Here is a 24811-nt window from a genome sequence, read left to right on the forward strand (position 1 = left end):
TCAACGCTTTGATAAGAGAGATAATGAGAAGCTTATACATATTGCCAACTAAATTATTTACTTGAATAAGTCTTTAGTTTAGTGGTAAAGATAATATTTTTTTTGTGAAAGATTGCCGGTTGAAATCTGGATGGAAAATGAGTATCTTCTTTTCGCGAGCCTTCTGAATTAAAGCAGTATAACGCTGAAATCAGACACTTGAGGGCCGAGTTACACTCGTTTGAGGTTTCTTCGTTAGAAATTGCCTTTTCAGTGAAGATACCATCTCCATTGTCTTATCTCTCACCCTAGCATCTTTTGTTTAGAAGAGATGTCTCAGGGAAATATATTTACAGAAAAAATTACTTAGAAATGAGATAAAATACTTAGAAAAAAAATAGATGGAGATCCATTATTACAAACTTAGTTTTTTGAAAGAATAAATTTGAGGATAAGAAATAATAAACTTTTTATTTTTATTTTAATCGTGTTTAAAAAAAAAATGTACAATTCCAAAGACATTTTAATTTCTATAAAACAATCCAATCCCTCATTTACCTCTTGAAAATTAAATATTCCAACCTGATGTGGTGGCGGCCTCGGGGGGTGTTGGGGGGTGGGGGCGAGGGACTGACTTTTTGGTAAAAGTTTCGACCGTAATTTTTAATTGTTCAACTTGTTGCTATTTCATCATCAATACACATCATTTCATTCTAATGAAATTATTACAATTAGCTGAGCGGGTATGGTTATACAAATTTGGATTTAATTGTTAGAGCGATTTGTTAATTAATCAGACTCTTATTCTGATTAATACTCGATTAGATATATATTGAGTTAGTTTGCCAACGAATAAAGAAATATCAGATCTAATAGTGATAGAGAGAAAATTTAAAGTTGGTTGATATCTTTTATTTTATTTTCAGTAAAAAAAAGTAAGATCTTACTAATATTTCAAATTGAACCGTCATATTCAGAATGAACAAATAAAATTTATATAAAAGATCATTTATAAATGTTTAATCCAATTGATTCAGTATGTTCATTTTAAATCTTATGGTTCAAAGTAGAGTCCTTTTTTTTTAATTAGCGGATAAAAAATTTCCTTTAAAGCTGCGATAATTTAAGGCAAGAAAGAGATTGAGAAGAAATACAATTGCAGTTCGAGTTGAACAATTCAATTAATTTAAAAAATTGTGCTGCACTACACGTTAATTACGTATAAAATATAGTATGTACAATAACAATTAATTATTAAAAAAGTATCAATGTGCACATATGTTTTATAAAGAATCTCAAACTGTAGTTTTCTTGTATCGATCCATTCATACAAACTAGAGACAAAAAGAAACACCATTGCTCCTTGCATACACTGTGCTCACAACAATACACTAAAGAGAAACTATCAATACGATGAACGAAACAAAAAGAAACACCTTGCAATACACTGTGTTGACAACGATACTAACACAACTTCTCCTCCTCCTGCAGTTCAAAAGCACTGAATCTGCGAACATCATTGCTCGGCCCGGGTGCCGAGAGAGATGCGGTAGTATTACCATCCCTTACCCTTTCGGCATTGGCCAAGATTGCTCCCTGTCTAAAGAATTCAATGTCACTTGCAACACAACTAATGACGGTACATCTACACCTTACCTTGGTGATTTTGCGATTCTGAATATAAGCTTGGAATTGGGCCAGGCACGTATAAACAGCCCTATCTCTTACCATTGCTACAACGGCACATCAAAAACCATGGATTACGGGTCTATGCAATTGATGTTTGGTAAAACACCATTCTGGATCAACAACGTGAAGAACAAATTTACAGTCATTGGGTGTCATACAATTGCCTATCTCCAGCTATATCAGTCTAGTAGTAATAGTACTGCTTACCCAGTAGGAGCAGGGTGCCTTTCTTCGTGTGAAACCCTTGAAACACTTGAAACCCTAGATATCCTTCATCCGTATGAATCCTGCTCTGGAATTGGTTGCTGCCAGACAACTATCCCTAAAGGAGCCTCTTCCTTTATGGTCACGTTTGATACGAGTTATATCACGCAAAATGACTCAGACGCGTATATATTTTGTCCTTGCAGCTATGCCATGGTGGTGGAGGAGTCCCAATACAAGTTCGACACCACTTACATCACTACTGGCAGGCTGGCTGATGCTACCCAAGGGCAGCTGATGGTGGTCGACTGGGCCATAGGTGATAACAGTGATATTTTAATCTCAAATAACACATACGTCATCGAACTGAAAAATAAATCCTCCTCTGCATGCATAAGTGTTCACAGTAATATTTCAATCTCAAATAGTGGTAATGGTGGTTATCTCTGCAAATGCTCCGATGGTTATCAAGGCAATCCTTACCTTCTAGGAGGCTGCCAAGGTCTTTCTCTTGCTCTCTTTTATTATTTTATTCTTTTTATAATCTTTACGGCTGCCACATCAACTGCCTAGTATATCCTAGAAAAAGAGAGAGAGAGAATTCATAGATATGTTGCAGTAATTAATATGTAATTGTTCCATATTGATGCCAGATATCGACGAATGTGCCATCCAAAATTTCTGCTCCAAGCGGGCAACGTGTCACAATTTAGAAGGAGGTCATCTGTGCTCTTGTCCTTTCGACTGGTATCCTGGATCTCACGGTGGGATAGACACAGATTGCCAACTCGATCCTGGACTAGTAATTATAGGTATGTTATTACCTTTACCTTTCAGCATCAATATTTTTCATGAAAATTTGAACGTTGTTACAAGTATGTTATTTATCCTTGCACACTTTCTGCTCTATGAAAAATCCTTATCTTTGGAAATGTTATTATTGTTAGTATTTGATAAGAAATTAATATATTTAATAATGGAAGAGAGAACACTCCATGGCAGAACATTTACTTCTATTATTAATATTGTCTTACTTTCTTACAAATTACAAATTACAAATTACAAATGAAGACATCTCAATTTATAGACTACATGGTACTCTTTAGATAACCTAGATCATAAGTATCATTAAACATGACACAAATACCAAGTGCATGAATTGCATAACCCAACATGATTCTAGAAGACCTAAACATTAAATCTATGTAGAAAATCCAAATGCATTCACTCTAACCATTTGATTAATTTACCAATTAATTAAGTTTACTGTTTCCAACAATTACTAACAGATGTACCCAAAAATAGGTAAAAAGCAAATGGTGGCACCTTGTACTGTCCATCACAAACTTTCTTTATTTTTTCCTCTCAAATATATCATAAAGAGATACAAATCAATTGTGAAGCGCACATTCAGACACTAGTGACTATTGTTAAGGGTAAGTCGACATAAATTGCTATTCTCAATGGCATCGTTATTATCGGCGGGAGTATCCGTCACAATACCAATAGTCATGATTACAAGTTGGAATTTTAAAATTATAAATTATATATGTGTATTCTCCCTACATTTGTTGAAGAGTATCTATAAATTTTAGTATGATTTCAAAATTGTCTGATTAATGAATCAAAATTTATAAAATTGAAAACAAATATATGTTGAAAAATTCTCTGTCATTATAACTCTATAGCCCGCTTGAGCCTCTACTATTTGGAACACTGACATTGTTAGATATATAAAAATATAAAATAAGAAACATATACGATCACTTCAACAGAAAAAAGTTCACGTTGACAACAGATCACCATTTGTTTTTTTCTCTTTTTTGGATTGAAGGGTCATGAATACTATGACAGGCGACATTCAGACAGTCGGCCACCTATACACCTAGCAAGCATCATATGCAATTATAAGGCATTTACAATGTCAACAGCAACGGTATAGAGGGTTAGGCGAACAAATAAAATGGTGATCTGTTGTCAACGTGAACTTTTATATTAGAAAAAAATAAAAGTTCAGTAACTCACAGGAAAATGTTAAAGTAACTCTTCTTGATATATATATAACCTGTAGTTTAATAGTTTTGTCGCCAATGAAGTAGCTAATATACGATCATAAAATAGTTATCTTTGCAGGTCATGCAAGCTTGTACTAAACATAATACGATCGAAACAAAGGAGGGAATTTTGATTTCTTTATTAAATGAAATGATGTCAAATAACTTTCTTGCTTTTTCCTAACATACTTTATTTATGTACGCAGGTATCACTACGCTCTGTATTGTTACTGGCACAAGCATTCTTTTAATATATTTGGCTATAGCCAAGCGTATCAAATTGTTTGAAAAGATAAAACATGAAAAGCTAAAACAAAAATTCTTTCTTCAAAATCGGGGGTTGCTTCTCCAACAACTAATTGCTTCCCATGAAGATGCAACACAAAATATGAGAATTCTTAGGTTACATGAGCTGGAAAAGGCAACAAACAGATTCGATAATGCACTCATTATTGGTCGGGGAGGTCATGGAGAAGTTTATAAAGGTATTTTGTCGGATCAACGTGTTGTAGCCATTAAAAAGTCCAAAATTGTTGATCCAGCCGAAATCGATCAATTCATAAATGAAGTGGTTATTCTCTCACAAGTCAACCATAGGAATATCGTAAAACTCTATGGATGCTGCCTAGAGACCGAAGTCCCATTGCTCGCTTATGAGTTCATTTCGAACGGAACACTTTTTAATCATCTCCATGTAGAGGAACACTGTTCCTTGACATGGACGCATCGGTTAAGAATTGCCCTTGAGGCTGCAGGGGCAATTTCCTATCTTCACTCATCTGCCTCTATATCAATTTTTCACAGAGACATAAAATCATCAAACATTCTACTGGATGATTATTTCACAGCAAAAGTGTCAGATTTTGGGGCGTCAAGATCTGTCCAAATAGACCAAACGGGCATAACTACAGCTATCCAAGGCACACATGGGTATTTGGATCCGGAGTACTATTACACAGGCCGGTTAACCCAGAAAAGTGATGTCTACAGCTTTGGTGTCATTCTAGCAGAATTGCTAACAAGAGAAAAGCCATTATTCTCCTCTAGGAAGTTTGAAGGGGGTAGTCTCATTGCATATTTTAGTTCTGCTATGCAAGAGAACCGTCTCTTTGAGATTCTCGATCCCCAAGTTGTAAAAGAGGGACACCTAACAGAACTCGAAGCTGTTGCCAAAATTTCACAAATGTGCCTAAGAATGAAAGGAGAACAAAGGCCAACAATAAAGGAAGTGGAGGTACGGCTCGACGCCTTGTGGCGGTCCAACCAACAACGCAAACATCCTTGGACCTCTCAAAGTTCGGAGGAGAGGCAACTTATGCTACCTGACTACACTGCAGGAATTGATACAACCATGCAATGTAGTTTTGAACAAGAACTACAGTCATCATCTAATTTTTTCTCGGTAAATGAACACTTTTCCACATAATAATGTGAGTAATTATCAAATTTCAATTGTAAGAGTTGCTCGTTACTTGGTAATTGTACTTCTTTATCTGTTCTTATATTCCTTGAAAAATTATGTATTTTTCTTAAATCTTGATGTTTTGTCTTTATGTAATACTATTGGCGTTCTAAATTTAGAGCTGATGTAATTTGAATAGTGAGTTTAAGATTTTTGAAACTTTTATATTCTGCAGTGCACCCATTTCTATTCATCAATTAGGAATTATTTGCAATGTTGTTGGAGTCGTGTGAATTATGTCTGTGTTATTTCTACACAACATGTCTCAAGCCAGCAAAAAAAAGGAGGGTCGTGATAAGGTGTGGCGAGAAACTAGATAAAAAACAGCCTCTATATGGAATGAAACACATCCGAATTTGGTGTCTTTGGTTGGATTTCATTTCTAGCCTACTCCAACTTTTTTGAGACTAAAATCTTGGTTAGCTTTTGTGGAGTCATGTGGTTAGTCTGTAGTTATTCAGGCTTGGACATATTAACGCCACAAACTCCAATTAATAATTAGAGTAGTTGGGCTAGTTTTCACTGTTCAATCAAAATAATGTGGGTGTTGAGACCAGCTAATACCCAATGTTTTTAAATGTGACTTTGGTCATGCATGCAGAAGGTCACTGCATATTGCATATATGGTACGCAACCATAAATGTGAATTTTAATGCAGATTTATATATGCAAATTTTAATTAACGCTATATGCCAATTTAAAATTATTCCGTTTAACTTGGTTTGAATTAAGATTTAAGTAGTGCAATTTTAATTTAGGGTATTTTAGGATCGGATTATAATGTAATATAGTTTTGAATAATTATAATTGTCCTCACACTCTTGTCCCCCTCGATCCCTGGCCCCAACAACATTAAAGAAAAAATTGTACAATGGTCCCCACTAATTATATGGTCCCCTTTTTCAGTTGACACACTCATCTTGCATTAACTTTCATAAGTATAAATACTAAAATATAATAAATTAATCCTTGCAAAATAAAATATTAATACTTGCATGCATAACGATATGACCACCTTTCTTCAGGCCTCAATGGTCCCGCATCAACCTTCATCAAATGAAGTAGTAGGGACCCTACATCCCATGCATCAACCTTCCATGTCACTACATTAAAATTTCTCTAACAAAAATAATTGACAACATAGGTATAAATACTCCAGTGCATAAGTATAAATACTTATAATATTTTATATTAATACTTTTAGATGTCAACCAGTGTCATATGTAAAAAATACTTGCAAGTAAAGATTTAAATATTTTGTGATGACGAGCTCGAAAGTATGTCATCATGGAAAAGACTGATAAGTTAGCAAAAATTGGTTCAAGGAAAGGTATAGCTTGGGACTGTATGGGCTACACATATCCTATGTTTTTGGAATTCTAGATTTTTATGGGAGGGTTTTTATATCAAATGTAATCTCCTGTGAAAGTTGTGATTAATAAAGCTATTGCCTACGGGCACGTTTCAAGCAAAAAAAAAATTGCGTAGAAGACGTTCGTGGTTTTAGATTTGTAAAATTATTTATAGATCGTCAGAAATGTGAATGAGATTGAATGAATAAAAATTCACCTCTAAAAACGTGTATGACTCTCCCATGTAGTTTGAAATTTGGTTGAAGATACAATTATTCATGTAAAAATTATTCACCTTATAGGTATAAATACTTCTATTTTTCGATATAAATATTTTTGTGCATGGAGATTAATATTTTTTTTTTAAATCAGTACTGGAGTTTTTTGTGATCCCCATGCAAGACAATTATATAAATTAAGTGCGGAGATAAATGGGGAGATAGAGGTGGGTGGACAATTATCAGGATCCTATAGTTTAATGTATATGTAATGTAGTGTAATTTAGGCTTTTTCATGGATTAATTATCCATTTTTGTTGCTTCTTGAGGCTGAGCACCACAGATCATAGAACATCTCCAATTAATCATGTATTATAACAAATAAAAATATTTTCTTGTGGATTTTTCCGATTAATTAAATCTTTAGATTTCTAAACATTATGTTTAATTTGTTGCAGCCATTCTTAAGGATGATTACAAGTGAATACGTGTGCATGGCAATGTCATTAAGTATAAGAGAAAGAAAGATGCTGCTCATAATAAAATGAAAAATAATGTATTAAAATTATATAACTTATAAACTTATTTTTCAAGGATTAATTATCCATTCTTAAGGTCTAGTACTTAATTTTGTACTAAATAAATTTCAAAATTTATAAATTTGACATGTGAACACATAACTCGTCAACTAGATCAGTTTCAATAATTTTGATTCATCATTTGAAGTCATTTTGATAGATTTTGAAGTTTAGTTCACCAATTCTTTGGTGAGCTTAAGGACATTATGGTTCTACTATAACTCACAATTATATGTATATTTATAAACGGAAAAAACAAGCAGTTCATATTGAATTAATGTTTTCATAATATTATTTGGAACTCCTACAAATCTTTGACCAGCTAATAAGAGCATATTTTTTTCCTTACAGAGGATGAACAAAGCACTTTTAGCTAAATGGCTCATCAGATTTTTAGATTGTTCAATTTTGGTACTTGGAAGACTATCAAAAATATAGTGTCTTAGGTACCTATGGATTGATTTCCCCTTTTTGGAAATATATAATGACAACTAAAGCTATAGTTGAAGTTAACAAGGAATGGCAGGTGGGGAATGGACACTCAATAAAATTTTGGCTTGACAGGTGGATTGGTAACAGTACTTTGCATACTGTCTATCCTAATCTGTTTATAATTGCATATGATCAAAATGTTTTAGTTTCATAGGTGTTTACTTCTAATGGTTTGCATTTAGAATTTTGCAGACAACTAGTTAGTGTATACCACACAAAGTGATGTGCTCTATTATCTCAGTTTCATAATTTTCAATTGCGTTCTAATAATGATCAAATTGTTTAGAGATGGTCTAGTACGGGTAGGTTCAGTGTGCATTCTCTGTATACCTAGTTGGATTTTGGGGCAATACCTAATTTGTCATTTTCAACTATTTGGGATGCCAATATACCCCTCAAAATCAGAATTTTCTTATGGTTGACCAAACAAAGCATAATTTTGACAAGGGATAATTTAGGTAAAAAAGGGTGGATTGGTGACCAGAGTTGTGTATTTTGCACTTAACAGGAATCTGTTTCTCATTTATTCCTTCTTTGCCCTTTGGCTAGACAGATATGGGATTGGATAACTCAATTTAATAACTTTGTTTTTACTTGTACAACATTAGATGAGCTTTGGGACATATGTGCATATATACCTATGAAGATGCCAACATAATAATGATTATTATAGGTGCAGTTTTATGGACCTTATGGCTGGAGAGAAATAGAGTCATTTTCAAGGGGGGCATTATCAAACAACCTAGTAGCTTAGGGGCACAGATTCTAGCTATTTGTAAGTTTTGGTGTTTCAATCAAAAGTATAATGCGCTTGATAAACTAACATATGTATTACCTCATGATGTTAAGGGCCTATTAGAAGGTTTGCTTACTATCCCTCAGGAGGATGGACAAGTTACAACCCCTATGCTTGGGATATGACACTCGATGGAGGATAGGTTTGAAGATGAAGGACTTTGAAGATGAATCTACGGAGGGTTTGGGATATTTACTAATGTAGGGGTCTTTTTACATAACTGTGTAATAAGTAGTAGTGTCAGTAGGTGTTTCTGTTAGGACATTTGTTTTTGTGCAAGTTGCTTTTCATGGTATTGTCTCAATGCCGTGTTTTGTCGATATCTTTTATGTTTGAAGATGTTGTTTGTGGTATCAATGTTGGTACCAGTTTCACTAGATACAATGTATTGTGGTTTTCGTTTATTAATAAAAATCAGTGGGTTTATGTCCACTTCTTTTAAAAAAAAAAAAAAAAAAAACTATTTGCAACTTAAACTTGAGTCATCAGCGGTGAAAAATTAAATATGTACTATTTATGAGAGTGGCACCGGATAATACATTTTGTAAGTAGTCTACGAAAAAAAAAAAAGGCAGATCATTTTGATTGCTGGAGCCAATTTTGTGAGTAGCCCGTACTAAAAGCAACTTTTTTAAACGGTGGATTCCACCAAAGAAAAAATACAAAGTATATATGTTACATTAATTGTTTGCACTCTAAAAGCAACTTTTTTAGCTTCGTACTAAAAGTAACTTTTTTGAACGGTGGATTCAACCAAAGGCTGGTTCATCAATTCAATTTATCTTTACTATCAAACCTATATTATTTTAGGATAAAAAATAATTCAAAAATTACAGCGTTTCTCGAGTCAACCAACAATCCACTAAAATTAATAATATTTAAGCGACAATTAATATTGATAAGGGATCGCTTCGTTGGTAGGAACACGTTTCAGATCCACTTAGTACGCTGAACACATGCATGCATCTTGCAGAAGTTGATAGATCTCGATTAGAATATTCTTACAAACAAATATATAGAGAGAAATCTAGAGTAAGGCTACTATATTTTGCAAATTAAAGTGGGTGTTTTAATTTGTGCTCATATCTATAGTTTTAAAGTTCAAAGTGTCGATCCGAACCGTTCAAGTTGATATACATATTAAATTGTGCTTGGAGACCAAATTTTATATTTTTTTTTGAAAATTTTTACTATTTTTTTAAACTCACTGTGTTTAATGGTCTAAAATTTTCTGAAAAATACTGATTTTAAAAAATTCTAAAAAAAATAGTAGCGTGATATGTTGTTCTATATCGTAACAAGTTCATTTATAATCTATTAACTGTGATATGCGCCTCTTCTACTGGAAGAGGAGCTTTGGTTTACACTTGTTAGTTCATTTCCGTACCTGCTATTTATGCCGAAATTTTTATTAATAGAAAATAAATTAAATAAATATCGATATTAGATAACGGTTTTGATTTTTTTCGAGATATATATAGGAAAAGCATGATAGATTATAACAGTCTCTGGCTATTATAGACTATCACGATCAAAATTAGCGCTAATTAATCCCCTTGTCAACTAACTGAATCGCGTAGAAAAAAAAACTGGAAAAAACATCACTCCATCACGGTCAGATATTTGTAAAAAAAAAAAAAAAAATTGGACCTAATGGAATATCATGACCAGAGGTTTGAGAAAAAAAAAAATTCGAATGCACTAATCATGTATGCATCCTTGTTCGTCGTTTACACCTCAGAATAACATTTATTACAAAACGGTAAAGCTATATGGGAGATCACGCTTTATGCGTTAGAAATGGTCTATTGTTAAATGTGTGAACCATTAGAAACATTTTACATAAAGAACTGTCACGTACTTGAGCAGAAACCAGCATACCACGATAAGGTTATGTGTAATTATTTAAAACAACACCAGGTGTATGAAAGATCTCTCCAGTTCAACATTGTGAAAATCTCGACAAGTATTGTGTCAATTTTTTTTCAAACCTCTGGCCGTGATACTTCATCACGTCCCGATTTTATTAATTTAATTTTATTTTTTGTAAATCTCTGGCTGTGATGGAGTATCACAGCCGAGTTTTTTCTGGATTTTTTTTTTCACAGTTCAGTTAGTTGATAATGTTCACGAGGAAATTAATTAGCGCTAATTTTGATCGTGATAGTCTACAACGGTTAGAGGCCGTGATAGTCTATCACGTTTTTCCTATATTTCGTAAAAAATTAAAATTATTCTCTAACATCGTTATTTATTTAATTTATTTCCTATTAATAAAAATTTCGGAAGTAATTACTTCCAGTGTGATAGGCTATATCGTACCAATGCATGTAAGTTGACGTTATCTTTTGGCATGATGTTCCTTGCATGGATATTTATTCTAAATCTATAATAATTAATAAAACATACATTCACACAAGTAGCACAATTTCTTTATCTCTTGATAAAATATAAATAGATATGCAGCAAAATATGAAATTTGTGATTAGATTTAGATCTAATTATACATCAACTTAACAAGAGCTATGATGTTTTACAAATTATTATTATTATTGTTGTTGTTGTTGTTGTTCCAACTAGAAAAATTTTAAACAAAAATTCATTCTTTTAGAAAAATTCACTCTTTTAAAATTACACTATTTTAACTATTATCCGAAAAAATACAATTCACTCTTTTTTTTTTCTTTAACTAATTAAATAGCATTATTTTAACACTATTATTTATTTTACCAAACGATATTAGGAGGCCACCAGGTCGATTAGGCGCAGATTCCTCTGTCTGTCATCTTGTGGAAACAGAGAGCCCCTTGAAACCACTACTGTGCAATCACTTTACAATTCTCTCCATTACCAACCTTCCAAGTAACACACTCCTGTAACGAATCTCTGAGTTTAGCAATCCCTCTCCAGAAAACCAAGCAACGGTGATCCCTCTTGCTGTGCAATTTACAATTTTCACCCACAAAGTTTGTGAACCCGCAGCCAATTTCAGGATGGATTTCATCATTAAAGCATCATTAACCACTTGTAAGTCTCTGATGCCTAGATCCCCTGTCAGAAGGGTAATTATGTCCCATGCGTCGTAGGCCAAGAACCTCTTTTTATCAAATTTTCCCCAAAAAAATCGTCTCTAGTGAGTCCCATTAACTCCTTAATTACCGGCTTGGGAATTATAAACGTTGCCATGCAATATATGGGTAACAACTCAAGTACATATATTACAAGGATTAGCCGGCCATCTAGAGATAGCAGGATGCTCTTTCAGGTGTTGAGTTCTGCAGCAAATTTTTTTAATGAGGAAATCATACCCAGGTTTTGAAGTCTGAATTGGGGCCAAATCTGGCAGGGTTTTTCATGCAGAGAAGCTGAGATTCCTTGGGCTGCATGAAGAGGCCGGTATGCTGGCTGAAGCAGCCCCAGATGATGTGGCATATGACCTCAACACCGCCCGAACTGCAATCCTGCAATGTTGACTAGTTTTAAAATGAAGCATTCCTTCTCTATTATCGTCTACTCTCCGATGCACACCGTACCTGAGATATATTTGCCGTAGGTCGTGGATCCAAGCCCTGCTTATTTTATTTTTTTCTTACGATGATAATTAATTGCATATTAAGATTAGATCATCAAACATTTCCCGGTTTGTAATGTGTGAAATTAATGAAACAATGAAATTAGTTTTTATTTTTATCTGGAGGGATTGGCGGACCGGCCGTGGCCCGTGGGGAACCCTTTTTGATGCACGACCGCTTGATGGTGGACTGCTTTTAGGCGATGTGGTCGTTGCATCCTATGGTGAGCATACAGCTGACCAAGGTCAAAACAATTTTAGCTTCACGTATCAACAGTACAATCATACACAGATGGTGCCATGCAACAGTAGATGGCTTCAAGTATCAAAAGTGCAAAGTGTCTAAATCAAAGATGGTGCCGTGCAAGAGCAAAGTCACCCTAGAAAATTTAGGAACACCATAAACAAACTGGATATTATATGGCGCGGTCATGAAGGACATTACTAAGTGAATTAGAAAAGTACTGATCATGATTCATGACTGTGTCCCTGTCTGTTGTGATCTTGACTGGCTTACAGTTAAAATCCTCAGAGGAATTTAGTCGAGCAAGTGATCTGCGAAACCATGTGGAGTCATTACAACATAAACCCATCCACTAAGCTACATATATAGATGTCCTAGAACCCTTATTTCTACCCCTAAAATGCAACATAACTCTCATAAAATCTCAGCTAACAACTTTTTTGGTGACACTGAATTACACTCTCCATTTTCAAAGTTTTCAAAGTCCAAACCGTTCAACTTGTTGGATATGTTAAAATGTGCTTGCAGATCAAATTTTACATTTTTTGGATTTTTTTTACTATTTATTAAGTATTTAACAAAATCGCTATATTCAGACCGTTGAATTTTTGTACCCATCTTAATAAATAGTAAAAAAATTCGGAAAAATGTAAAATTTGATCTGCAAGCACATTTTAATATATCCAACAAGTTGAACGGTTTGGATCGACTGTTTGGACTTGTTGTACCCTAAAAAGTTACCAATTAAATAAATGGAAATTGGTAACTATTTTTAAAATGCTTGAACAATGCTAAATGTGCATAAAATTTTCCCAAGAAAAGCAATCTGTTTAATCCAATGAACCGAATTCAAATCAGATCCAACGGATCCTGAAGTCTGGGCCCCATCTGTCATATGTTTAGTTCAAAGATTAAACTGAATCTCAAAGTCCAAATGAGTGGTATCTGTGCCCTGCACATCAATTGATAACCCAATACACATCTTGAAGGCTTCAAAGCCCAAATCTCAAAGCCCATTTAATTAAATCGTCTCTGCACATATCCTAAAGCCCAATGATCTTGATCCAATGGATTGTACACATCTCAAAGGCCCAAAAGCCCAAATCTTAAAGCTCTGCACCAATCTTAAAGTCCACATGTGACCAGAAGATTCCCTTTTGCATATAAACCCCTCTGTTTATTAAAAATATGCAGAGAAGCCCCTATAAATTTATAAAAAGGCCCCTGTCAGAACAAAACCTTCTCAAACAAGCCCTTAAAGGCCCATTTTACAATCCAGACCCTGTCAAAAGCCTAAATTACAGCCTCAGGTCCCTGGAAATTACAAACAAGTCCCTAAAAAAATATAAAATCTTTACAAATAAGCCCTTTCAAGTCCTTTTGACCATAACTTTCTCATACTAAGTCCAAATCAACTCAAATCAGTTCCAAATAAACCCAAATTCAATTCTCTATAATTTCAAATGATAACTGAACATATCCAGATCCCAGCTATAATCTGAAATGACCAAAATACCCCTCTCTTGACATATTTTTTTATGAGTAAAAATATAAAAAAAAAAACAATATTTAAATGCTCCTTTCAAATTAAAAACACATAAATGATATTTCTCATGCATATTCTCATATTTTAAATATGAAATCCATATTTTCATGTACATATTATGGTAACTGACCAAAAAGAAATACAAAGTCAAATGAGATCCAACTGCATGACCAAAGTGAATCATACATGAGCCTTCTTTAGCCCCATTATTCGATTCAATCCAAATAGGCATAAATCCTGGAATTCATGAGGTGTTCAGTCTGACCCGAAAGGTCTTTCTGATGTAATTAACGGCGGGGGCTTGCACCCGTCGGGAGTTTAAACGTCCCCAGAATCGAAAATAATAAAACCTCCGACAACTGATCAGGAACATAGGTTGTCACAAGGGGTGAACCAGAAGGAATGCAGGAAGAAATACCCGGTGGATGCCTTCCCCTGAGCTCGGTGACATGCTCATGAACCAGAGCACTGAGCCCTAGCTGGGAGCATTACCACTCACCCACACATAAAAATCGCACCGTTAGCTAACCTGACGCCGTGCAACTTTCTACGCCCTACAGGACTTTGTAAACATAGGGTGTAACCGGTGTCACTAAAAAAAGGGTGTAATCCGATCCCTCCTCATATATATATATAGATAGAGAGAGAGAGAGTGACTAATATGCTTTTGGTAACATATGGGCCGAAGTGCTACCGGTCCAAATTTGAAATTTTAAAACCTAAAAAGTCGATCTGAACCGTTAGATGTGATCTCTATATTGAAATGTGCTTGGAGACCAAATTTTACATTTTTCTGAATTTTTTTACTATATATTAAGCCACTTTGAAAATCGCTAATATGCTACCGAAAGCATATTAGTCACTCTCATATATATATATATATATAGAGAGAGAGAGGGGGGGGTTGGCTAATATCAAAAAGTTTGTTCCGGAGTCGTGGTGCAATCAATTATTATTTTTTATTTTTAAAGTCCAAACGGTCAATCCGAACCATTAGATGTGATCTTTATAATAAATTGTGCTTGGAGACCAAATTTTACATTTTTAAAACTTTTTTACTATTTATTAAGTTAATTTTAAAATCGCAGATTTTAATAAACAGTGATGTCATGAGTTCGAAACTCAGATGGGGGAAATCATTTGTTGTAATAACAAATGTATTATAATAACAAAAGTTTAGGCATCAAAGTATTAATATCTTTTTTTTAAGTGTTAATATCTTATCTTCTAAGTATTTGTAACTACAAAGGTATAAATATCTAATTATTTTGTACATATGACACTGAAAGTATTAATATCTAAGTACTAAAAGTATTTATATTTAGAGGAGGGATCCAATTATACCTTTTTTTGGTGACACCGGATTACACCCTATGTTTACAAAGTCCAAACAGTCGATCCAAAATCGTTCAACTTGATGGATATGTCAAAATGTGATTGCAGATCAAATTTTATATTTTTCTGAATTTTTTTACTATTTATTAAGATGGGTACAAAAATTCAATGGTCTGAATATAGCGATTTTGTTAAATACTTAATAAATAGTAAAAAAAATTCAAAAAAATGTAAAATTTGATCTGCAAGCACATTTTAACATATCCATTATATATGTTGGACGGTTTGGAATTTGAAAACTTTGAAAATGGAGAGTGTAATTCGGTGTCACCAAAAAAGAGTGTAATTGGATTCCTCCTCTATGCACTGAAGTATTTATTCCTATAAAGTTAACTATTTTTGTTAAAGAAAGATTGATGTGAGAACGAGTGTGGGAACTGTAAAATGAAAACTATATAATTAGTGGGGACCATAAAGAAATGGTTTTGCTGGGATTTTAGAATAATAATTAGTTGAGACCAGTGTTCTAAATAGCGCGCCATAGCGTTTTTGGACCCTAAACACTAAGCTATGGTATAATAACGCGCAATTTGAGCTACAGACACTATAGCGTTAATAGCGGTCCGCTATAGCGCATAGCGTGTAGCGCAAATAACGCCTGCTATGCAACATTTGCTGTTTTTTTTTTCTATTTATATGAGCTTTAAATAAAGGTTCAAATTGGATTTTAACTGTAATTTTTTTTTACAATTGACGTACTAAGCTTTATATTAAACTATTAAATATTTAATGAGAGATCCGTCAAATGAAATCAAAATAAGGAAGCTACAACGCGCTATGCAACATGAGTTGTTTATTTTTTCTTTTCAATTTATATGGGTTTTAAATAAAGGCTTAGATTGAATATATTAAGATATTTCTTGAAATAACAAAATGATACTTACTATACAGTAGTTTGAATATTTTGAATATATTAAGATAGTTAATTATGCCATGATGTCTAAGTTATTTTGAAATTTAAATAGAAAAATGATAGATTATGTCATGATGCTGAATATATTTTGAATATAAAAAGATTGATAGTTTATGATATTAGTATTACTATGGATATTTTGAGTTGCAATTTGGACTTTGTATTGGTTCAATATGAATATTATAATTTTTTAATCAATTTGATATTATTTATTGTTCTATGAGACTTAGACAATGTTGATATTTAGTATAATATATGATATAATTTTTATAAAAATAAGAAAACGCTATGTAGCATAACTTTCGCTATAGCTTTTTTTGTAGGCTTTCCGCTATGACGCGATAAACGCTATTTACAACCTTGGTTGAGACTATATAATATCTTTTTAGAATAATAATTAGTGGACATAATATAATTAGTGAGGACCATATTACATTATTCCTCTAAGTACGGGTACTGAAATAATTATTCAAAAATTTATGGATCATTGAAAATAGTAATTTTAAAACTGGCTTAATAAATATTAAACAATTTCTAAAAAATATAAAATTTGTCTCCAAGTACATTTTAATATAGATTGAATGTTGAATGGTTTAGATCGATAGTTTCGATCTAAACCATCCAGTTGAATGTGGATGATTATTGCAGTTAAAGCAATCCCTTAACAAAATATCCAATTATTGCAACTTCCTTCAATCACCCAGTTATGTTCATTTTTGTACCTACCAAACATGCATTGACGCAATCTTCTTAATAGCCGCTGTGCATGATGCAAGGATAGAGAGCTGCTGGATGAATAACCTAAAGCCAATGAGAGGGTTCGATCTGTGTAATGGAAAACAATCATCTATACGATTTTTTCTTTCTTTCTTGCACCAATTATTTATTTTCTTTCATGTTTACACTTGGACGATGTTGTACAAGAAGGTAAATTACTTGATGCATCAAACGCCTTCCATGCGCTTGTTTATTGCATCGATCTATTATCTCAACATCAAAATTATGTGTATATCATTAGAGGTGAGGCTACGTACGTTACTATGCATAGCGCGGATTATGTTTAATGCCATCATAATATAGGATCACTGAGGAGTCTTTATTAATTAAAACCTCATAATTTTACAAAACGTAAAGAAAGCAACGTGGAATACTATTTAATGCAACTTGGTAAAAATCAAAGCTCTGGCTCAATATCTGTACAAGGACACAGAGTGTCAGGCATGCTGTGTCTACATGTATCCATTCTGTGTGTGTTAACGACACCCAGTTTGCACTCAAATTGTACCCAGACATGTTATGTACACCCATAAATGATTTTAATTACTGGAAAGCAATTATAATAAAAAATGACCATTTAACCCTACTAAAGTTAAAAATTGAAAATTAGCAACATATTCTTTTATACTATTTAATTTGTACATGTAATGATTTTTTTCAAACACCCAAAGTAACACGTAAAATTAGATAAAAAAAACAAAACATAGGAGAAAATTTGATAAATAATATATAGAAACGACCAAATTAGAACATAGCTTTGTTCACTATTTATTAATCATTTTTTCAATATTTTTCTTATTTTTTTTGTGAAATATTTAACAAAAGGATGTTTCGAAATTTTTAGGTACGCCTAAACACGTTGCATCAATTGGTACCATGCCTATATTCGTAACATATATTATGTGGCATGACACATCAAAACACTTCTAATTTTTAAACCGTCTTGATTAGGGTGCCCCACTCCCTAATCCATCGACACTCGTCAAAAATAACAAAGTAAAAAAAAATAAAAATAAAAAATACGTAGGAAATGAAGACTAACATTACGACTGTTTTGAAAAGTTTTCTTTACCAACTATTTGTTCATTTATTTATTCGTTTATTATATTGTTTTGTCATTTCTAGCAACTTGATGTTAGAAATGTGGGCCCTCTTACAGTCACGGGCTCACCTAACAATTATCAATTATCACATCTTTTAGAACAAGTAGCAATAAATAAATGAACTTAAACTTGTATTCGGGACTGTTGACCAATAAATATATAAAACGATGCATTATTGTAGACTTGAAATAAAAAATAAAAGAAAAGTAGAAGTGAAATAAACGTCGACTGTAGCTACTCCTCTGATCTAAAGACTCAGTTTTTCTTTACTCATTTCTCATTTCACAACTCAGATCTGACAAACCATTCATTCTTTCATCCCCGTCCCTCTCAACAGAAATCTACAGAGCAAAATGGCAGGGAATTTGATAACCTCTCTGATCTCTCTAGCCACCAATTTGCTCCCTTCAATTACTTCCTCTGCGCGTGCTCCTTCCTCTTCGTCAAATTCTAATAATTCAGAAAAAGAGCATGCTCGAGCTGTTGAGGAGGATCTGGAGAGGCTGATGCGAACTCTGAAGTGGATCAAGGTCACGCTGTACGATGCTGAGGAGAGGGAGATCATAGACCACTCCGTCAAGTTCTGGCTCAAGGAGCTCAAGAAGGTTGCTTATGATGCTGAGGATGTGCTCAGCGAGTACCAGTATGAGGTCACACGTGTCCAAGTAGAGGCAAGAATGGCTTCTGAAGCTTCAGGTCCTAACAAGAGAGAACAGATGGAGGTTAGTACTTGTGCACGTGTTATTTTTGTTCTTGTGTGGCACCAAAACTTAATAGAGGATACTGGATTTATTTTATTAGCTAGAATGGTATCCACCGGAGTGGTCACTTATTTTATAATCAGCTTTTCCAGTCTGACATCGGAGTGGTCATATGATATAATACATTTCCAATCTATTTATCATTTTAAGTTAACAAATTATGAAATTTGGCATACTTATATAATACATTTCTTTATGGACAGTACATTGAGTACAATGTTCAAATTCCTGATGGCATGGTTGATCGGCTTAACAAAATAAGAAGTCAATTTGATGAAATAGCGAAGGATCGTGAAGCTCTCCAATTAAGAGAGAGTGATGGGGACAGGCGTCCCAACAATAAACTTTTACGACCCCTAACGGGTCACATGGTGGATGAGGAGGGCATTTTTGGCAGAGCTGCTGAAATAACGGAGGTGATCAATTTTATACTATCTAAAAAAAATAAGTCCTTTTCAGTCATTTCAATTGTTGGCAAAGGTGGTCTCGGAAAAACCACCCTTGCCCAACTTGTTTACAAAGATTTGAAGAAATCCCAGTGCTTTGATTTATTTGGGTGGGTATGTGTTTCTGAAGAATTTGATGTCAGGAGACTCATCAAAGCTACCATTGAATCATTCCCCAAAACCAATTCTGATTTCAGTGATTTGAGCCCCATTGAATCATTCTCCAAAACCAATTGTGGTTTCAGTGAGTTGAGCCCCATTGAATCATTCTTCAAAACCAATTGTGGTTTCAGTGAGTTGAGCCCATTACAAGCAGAGCTTGCAGAAAGAGTGAAGGGAAAAACAATGTTGCTTGTTTTAGATGATGTGTGGAATGAGAATAAAAGTCTTTGGGAGTTGTTTCGAGTTCCATTTAAAGAAGCAAAGATGGTCAGGATTCTCATGACAACAAGAAATGAAAAGGTTGCAGATATCATGCAAACAACGACCTATTTTAGCCCAACTTACTTGCCTGAAGATTCGAGCTGGCAATTGTTTCAGCATTACGCAGTTAGTGGTACAAGTGACACCATGCCAATACACTTGGTAGATATGGGAAGGGAGATTACAAGGAAGTGTGGTGGGTTGCCATTGGCTGTAAAGTCAATTGCAAGTTTCCTTAGGCATGAAACTGATGAAGAGGTTTGGAGAGAAATTCTGGAAAGTGATCTTTGGGAAATAAAAGAATCAAAAGAAGAGATTTTCCCAGCACTTCAAATTAGCTATGCTCATCTATGTGCTCATCTTAAGCCGTGTTTTTTGTTTTTCTCAATGTACCCAAAAGATTACATGATAAAAAAAATGGATTTGATAAAGTTGTGGATCGCTCATGGGTACGTCGAGTCCCGGAGCAAAAGAAATATCATAGAAATTGGTGTTGAATATTATAATGAGTTAAAAGAAAGGTCCTTTCTTGATGATACAACTACAAGATTCAAAGGAGAATCTTGTAAGTTGCATGATATAATCCATGATCTTGCTCGACTAAATTCTGAGAATGAACACTACTCGGTGGACATCAATCATCCACTTGATATTCAACAGAGAACTATTCCACGAGAAGCATACCATTTATATGTAAGAGGTTCAATGGGATATGTAAATAAAATTCCCCAACAAACAATGAAGGGTTTAAGAACTATTTTTATGGATATCCAAGAATGCAACAGAGATTTTGAGTACGGATATCGTACAAACTGTACAAAGGCAATTGACCAAAACTTGGAGTTGACGGAAGATTGTCAAGATAGTTTGGGAGACGTAACCTTGTGTGACCTCACTCAATTAGAAGTGCTCAGGGTATTGATATTGAAATGGGATAGTTTGGCAAAGATTCCTCACTCCATTTCCAAGTTGAAACATCTGACCTATCTAAGTATTAGTTCTAAACGTCTTAAAATGTTACCATTATCCATTAGCCTCCTTTTCAACCTACTGGCTTTAGAAGTTGAATGTGAATCCCTTGAATATCTACCTGAAAATATTAGTGATCTTGCTAACTTACAGTTTCTTCGTATTGATTCTTGTAACAACATTAAAAAGCTACCAAAATCACTCGGTTCACTTACTAACTTACTGGAATTAGCTATTGATGGTCGATTCTTGGATTATGTCCCCCATGGTGTTGTTAATTTTCCGTCAATAGCAACAGTTAGAGCATTGTGGAATGTTAGAACCATAGGTTGGTTAAAGGATATGAAGAGCCTTAAAGGGATGATCCATATTGGAAAATTAAAGAACATTAATAATTTAGAAGATGCCAAGCGTGCTAACCTGAGAAATAAGTGCAAACTTGAGATTTTAGAGTTATTCTGGGATGATTGCATTTATTTTTTTGACTACGTGGACTCACAGCTGGAATTAGATCTTGTACCAGAAGCTTGTGAAGGAGGGATAGTTGGTGCAGATGATGTACATTTGTCCTTGTTAGAATGCCTTCAGCCACATCCTAACCTCAAGAAACTTCGAGTAGAAGGTTATCCTTCTGCCATAGTACCAGGATGGATGAGGGATCCATTGTTATTGAAGTCAATTCAAGTACTCAGGTTAGAAAGTTGTGGCTATATTGAATCCCTTCCATTCGGCAATCTTAACACTCTCAAGTACCTCTACATTGATGAATGTTCTAGTATCCGAACTATGCAGCTGGAGCTGCTGCCCTCCCAGCTAGAAATTTTGGAAATTACAGGGTGTGAATGCCTGGAGTTGATTACCGGACTAGAGCATCTGGATATGTTGAAAGCACTGATAATTTATTCATGTAAAACCCTGAAATCACTAACTATGGATGGACTGCAGTTGGTGGAATCTTCTGAGCTATTTGGTGATTTCTCTCATGAAAGACCACAAACTAATCGGCAGAGCATTTCATCACTTACAATGTTGAAAATTGAATACTGTCGTTCGGTTCATTTTCTGCCGGATGGGTTGATTCCATCTGGGCCTTGTTATGTGAGAGTTTGGTGTTGCGGCTGCCCTAACATTGAAATTGGGGATCCTCAATAAATCAAATCAGGTTCATAATTTTATTATTATTATAATAATTATTATTTGAATATTTAGATTTTGATCACTGAACTTTCACATTTATGTAACCATTAGCCTTGCTAAGATTTGTTGACTAATCAAGCTGCTCCTGTTTCAACAAATAAATATTTCATTTTTATATTACTTGTTTGTTGCTGCTACATTAGCTCTTCTCCATGAGTCCCCTCCATGACCGTCGATAGAAATGAATTTACTATCCAATTTATTATATGATTTGTAATAAATGAGAAGAATTTTATTTGCTTCTGAGGACTCATTTTCATTGTTCTTGTATTTTTTTTTATACTCTTTTTCTTTTCTTCCAATATTCTTCTCTTCGGGTATGTTTGATTGGGTTGAGAATAGGTACTTGGAATAGCCTATTCGATGTTTGCTTGGGTTAGAATAGCTAGAATAGGGAATCTAAACTTTTTGTCATATTAGAATAGGTTATTTCTAAGAATTTTGAGATTTGGCTATTCTAATAAGACAAACAATAACTATTCTTGATTTGACTATTCTAGTTATTCTTGTTTTGCAACCAAACATACTGTTGAAAATGATTAAGCAAGCGGACGAAATTTTGAATTGGCCAATTTTCGGTCATTATTTGGATATTTGTTTTTTTTTTCATTTATCTCTGATTTTCATCTTTCTGATAAGGCCTTTGCTCTTTGTTAGACATAAAATTAATTAATTAAACAGCACTTCAATAATCAATTTGAGTCCCAATGGGTGACAAAATCATTTTGAGTCCAACAACTTCCCTTGAGAGAAAAAAGTGGCAATATTTTTTTGTAAATCTTGGTAGAGGCTGCCAAGTTATAATTGGCAATATAAATTAAGATGAACCTTTTAAAGGAACAAAACCTATTAAGACAATCCTTTTCAATGGGCAACAAATTGAATTTGGTCCTGTCACTAGTGGAGAACATACAATTAGTGTCGCCTTAAAAAACCGACACTAATACTTTAGTATCGGCTATTTACAAAAAACCGACACTAATAATATTAGTGTCGGCTAAATCGGCTAATAACTGAGAATTAGTGTCGGCTGTTTATAAACAGTCGACACTAATGTATTAGTGTCGGCTATTTATAAACATCCGACACTAATTCTCAGTTATTAGTGTCGGCTATTTATAAACAGCCGACATTAAAGCTAAAAAAATTTCATTTTAAGTCCCGCGCACCTCTTTCAAACGCACGCCTAGGGTTTAAAACATCTCCTTCACTTCGCTTCACGCTTCTCTCCGATCTGATCTTCTCAAACCGAGCCGCTTCTACGCGAATACCATATCTTCTCAAACCGAGCATGCTTCAGTCCAAGGGGCGTAACTTTTGATCCGTCCGTCGGATCGGGCTGAAATTTTGACAGGAGCTCCGCAGCCCCAAATCCAAGCTAACTTCCTTTCCAGCCCGATCCGACCGTCGGATCCGACACTAATACCCATAAACATCCGACACTAATTCCGAGTTCTCCACTAGAAACATGTTTCTGTTATCGCATTTAAAAATTTGAGCACCTTATCTAGAAGTCTGTTTTTATTAGCTATCCTACAGTATCAACATTAGAAAAGGAAATACATGACACGCCGTGGCGTGACGTGACAAACACGCCGTGATTTGTTCATGTGACATGACGAATTTTTTTTTTCACGTGACGTGGCATGATCAAAGTGGTGACAGACAGTCACCACATGCAAATGGTCACATCACGTGTACTGCACGGACTCTACACGCTGGATGCCTAAAAAGGATTGGAAGAGAGGATTTTTGGAAATAGTTTTCAAACAACAACAACTCTGCATGTATAATTTCTAAAAAGTCTATCTCAAGTCAGAAAAAAAGAAGAGGATTGTAATAAAGTGCAGCTAGGCAACTTTAAAGAAAAAAAAAGTCTTTTTTTTTTTTTTATGAAAATGTAGTACCACACATCTCCACAAAATAACTTTCTATCTTCGCTGGTTTGCCATCCTTTTTAGCATGGCAGAGAATATATAATTTATATTTACATTCACTATAATTAATAATTAATAAATTTAATTTGTTTAAAACAAAATGGAAGTAAAATATATTATCCATTATTTAAATATGAAAATATACATGACGGAATTAATGGAAGCCAATCAAGCCACTATATTTTAATAATAATAATAATAATAATAATAATAATAATAATAATAATTATTATTATTATTATTATTATTATTATTATTATTATTATTATTATTATTATTATATATTGTTTTTTTATTGATGAAAAATGTATTTACAACGAGTCAAATGACTCTAATTCTTAAATCTAAACTCATTTATTATCATTCATTCATCTAAACTACTCTCACCTTCTAATCATACTTATTTACACTCTTAAAAACCCTAATACATCATTCTCTAACCCTCTCCACGATTGGATTTGTTTTCGTTCGATAGCCGCCGCACTCCGACGGTCCGAACTACTCATCGCCGTGCTTTGACACTCTTAATGAAGAGTAAAAATTCTGCACCATTAAAAATAGCGATTTTCAGCCATCTTAATAAATAGTAAAAAATTCCAAAAAATGTAAAATTTGGTGTTCAAACATATTTTAATATAGATTGAACATCTAACGGTTTGGATTTGTTGTTTGAACATCAAATACTAAAATTTGACCTCGTAAGAA

At 33.9% G+C, this 24811-nt stretch overlaps 3 protein-coding genes across 3 annotated transcripts; all 3 read left to right on the forward strand.

Annotated features, from left to right (window-relative positions):
* Window positions 1–1392: 1392 nt before the first annotated feature.
* LOC144548854 (wall-associated receptor kinase 2-like) lies at window positions 1393–4177 on the forward strand. Its single transcript, XM_078297567.1, has 4 exons — window positions 1393–2374; window positions 2526–2674; window positions 3707–3808; window positions 4133–4177. The coding sequence occupies exons 1-4, from the start codon at window positions 1393–1395 to the stop codon at window positions 4175–4177; spliced, it is 1278 nt and encodes a 425-aa protein (XP_078153693.1).
* Window positions 4148–5377, forward strand: LOC144549210 (wall-associated receptor kinase 3-like). Its single transcript, XM_078297941.1, has one exon. The coding sequence runs from the start codon at window positions 4315–4317 to the stop codon at window positions 5350–5352; it is 1038 nt and encodes a 345-aa protein (XP_078154067.1). The 5' UTR covers window positions 4148–4314; the 3' UTR covers window positions 5353–5377.
* A 13332-nt stretch (window positions 5378–18709) lies between these two features.
* Window positions 18710–22124, forward strand: LOC144548855 (disease resistance protein RGA2-like). Its single transcript, XM_078297568.1, has 3 exons — window positions 18710–19095; window positions 19338–20261; window positions 20436–22124. The coding sequence occupies exons 1-3, from the start codon at window positions 18727–18729 to the stop codon at window positions 22122–22124; spliced, it is 2982 nt and encodes a 993-aa protein (XP_078153694.1). The 5' UTR covers window positions 18710–18726.
* The last annotated feature ends 2687 nt before the right edge of the window (window positions 22125–24811 follow it).

This window comes from Carex rostrata, chromosome 34 (assembly GCF_964058835.1).
Source record: "Carex rostrata chromosome 34, lpCarRost1.2, whole genome shotgun sequence".
Taxonomy (NCBI): Eukaryota; Viridiplantae; Streptophyta; class Magnoliopsida; order Poales; family Cyperaceae; genus Carex; species Carex rostrata.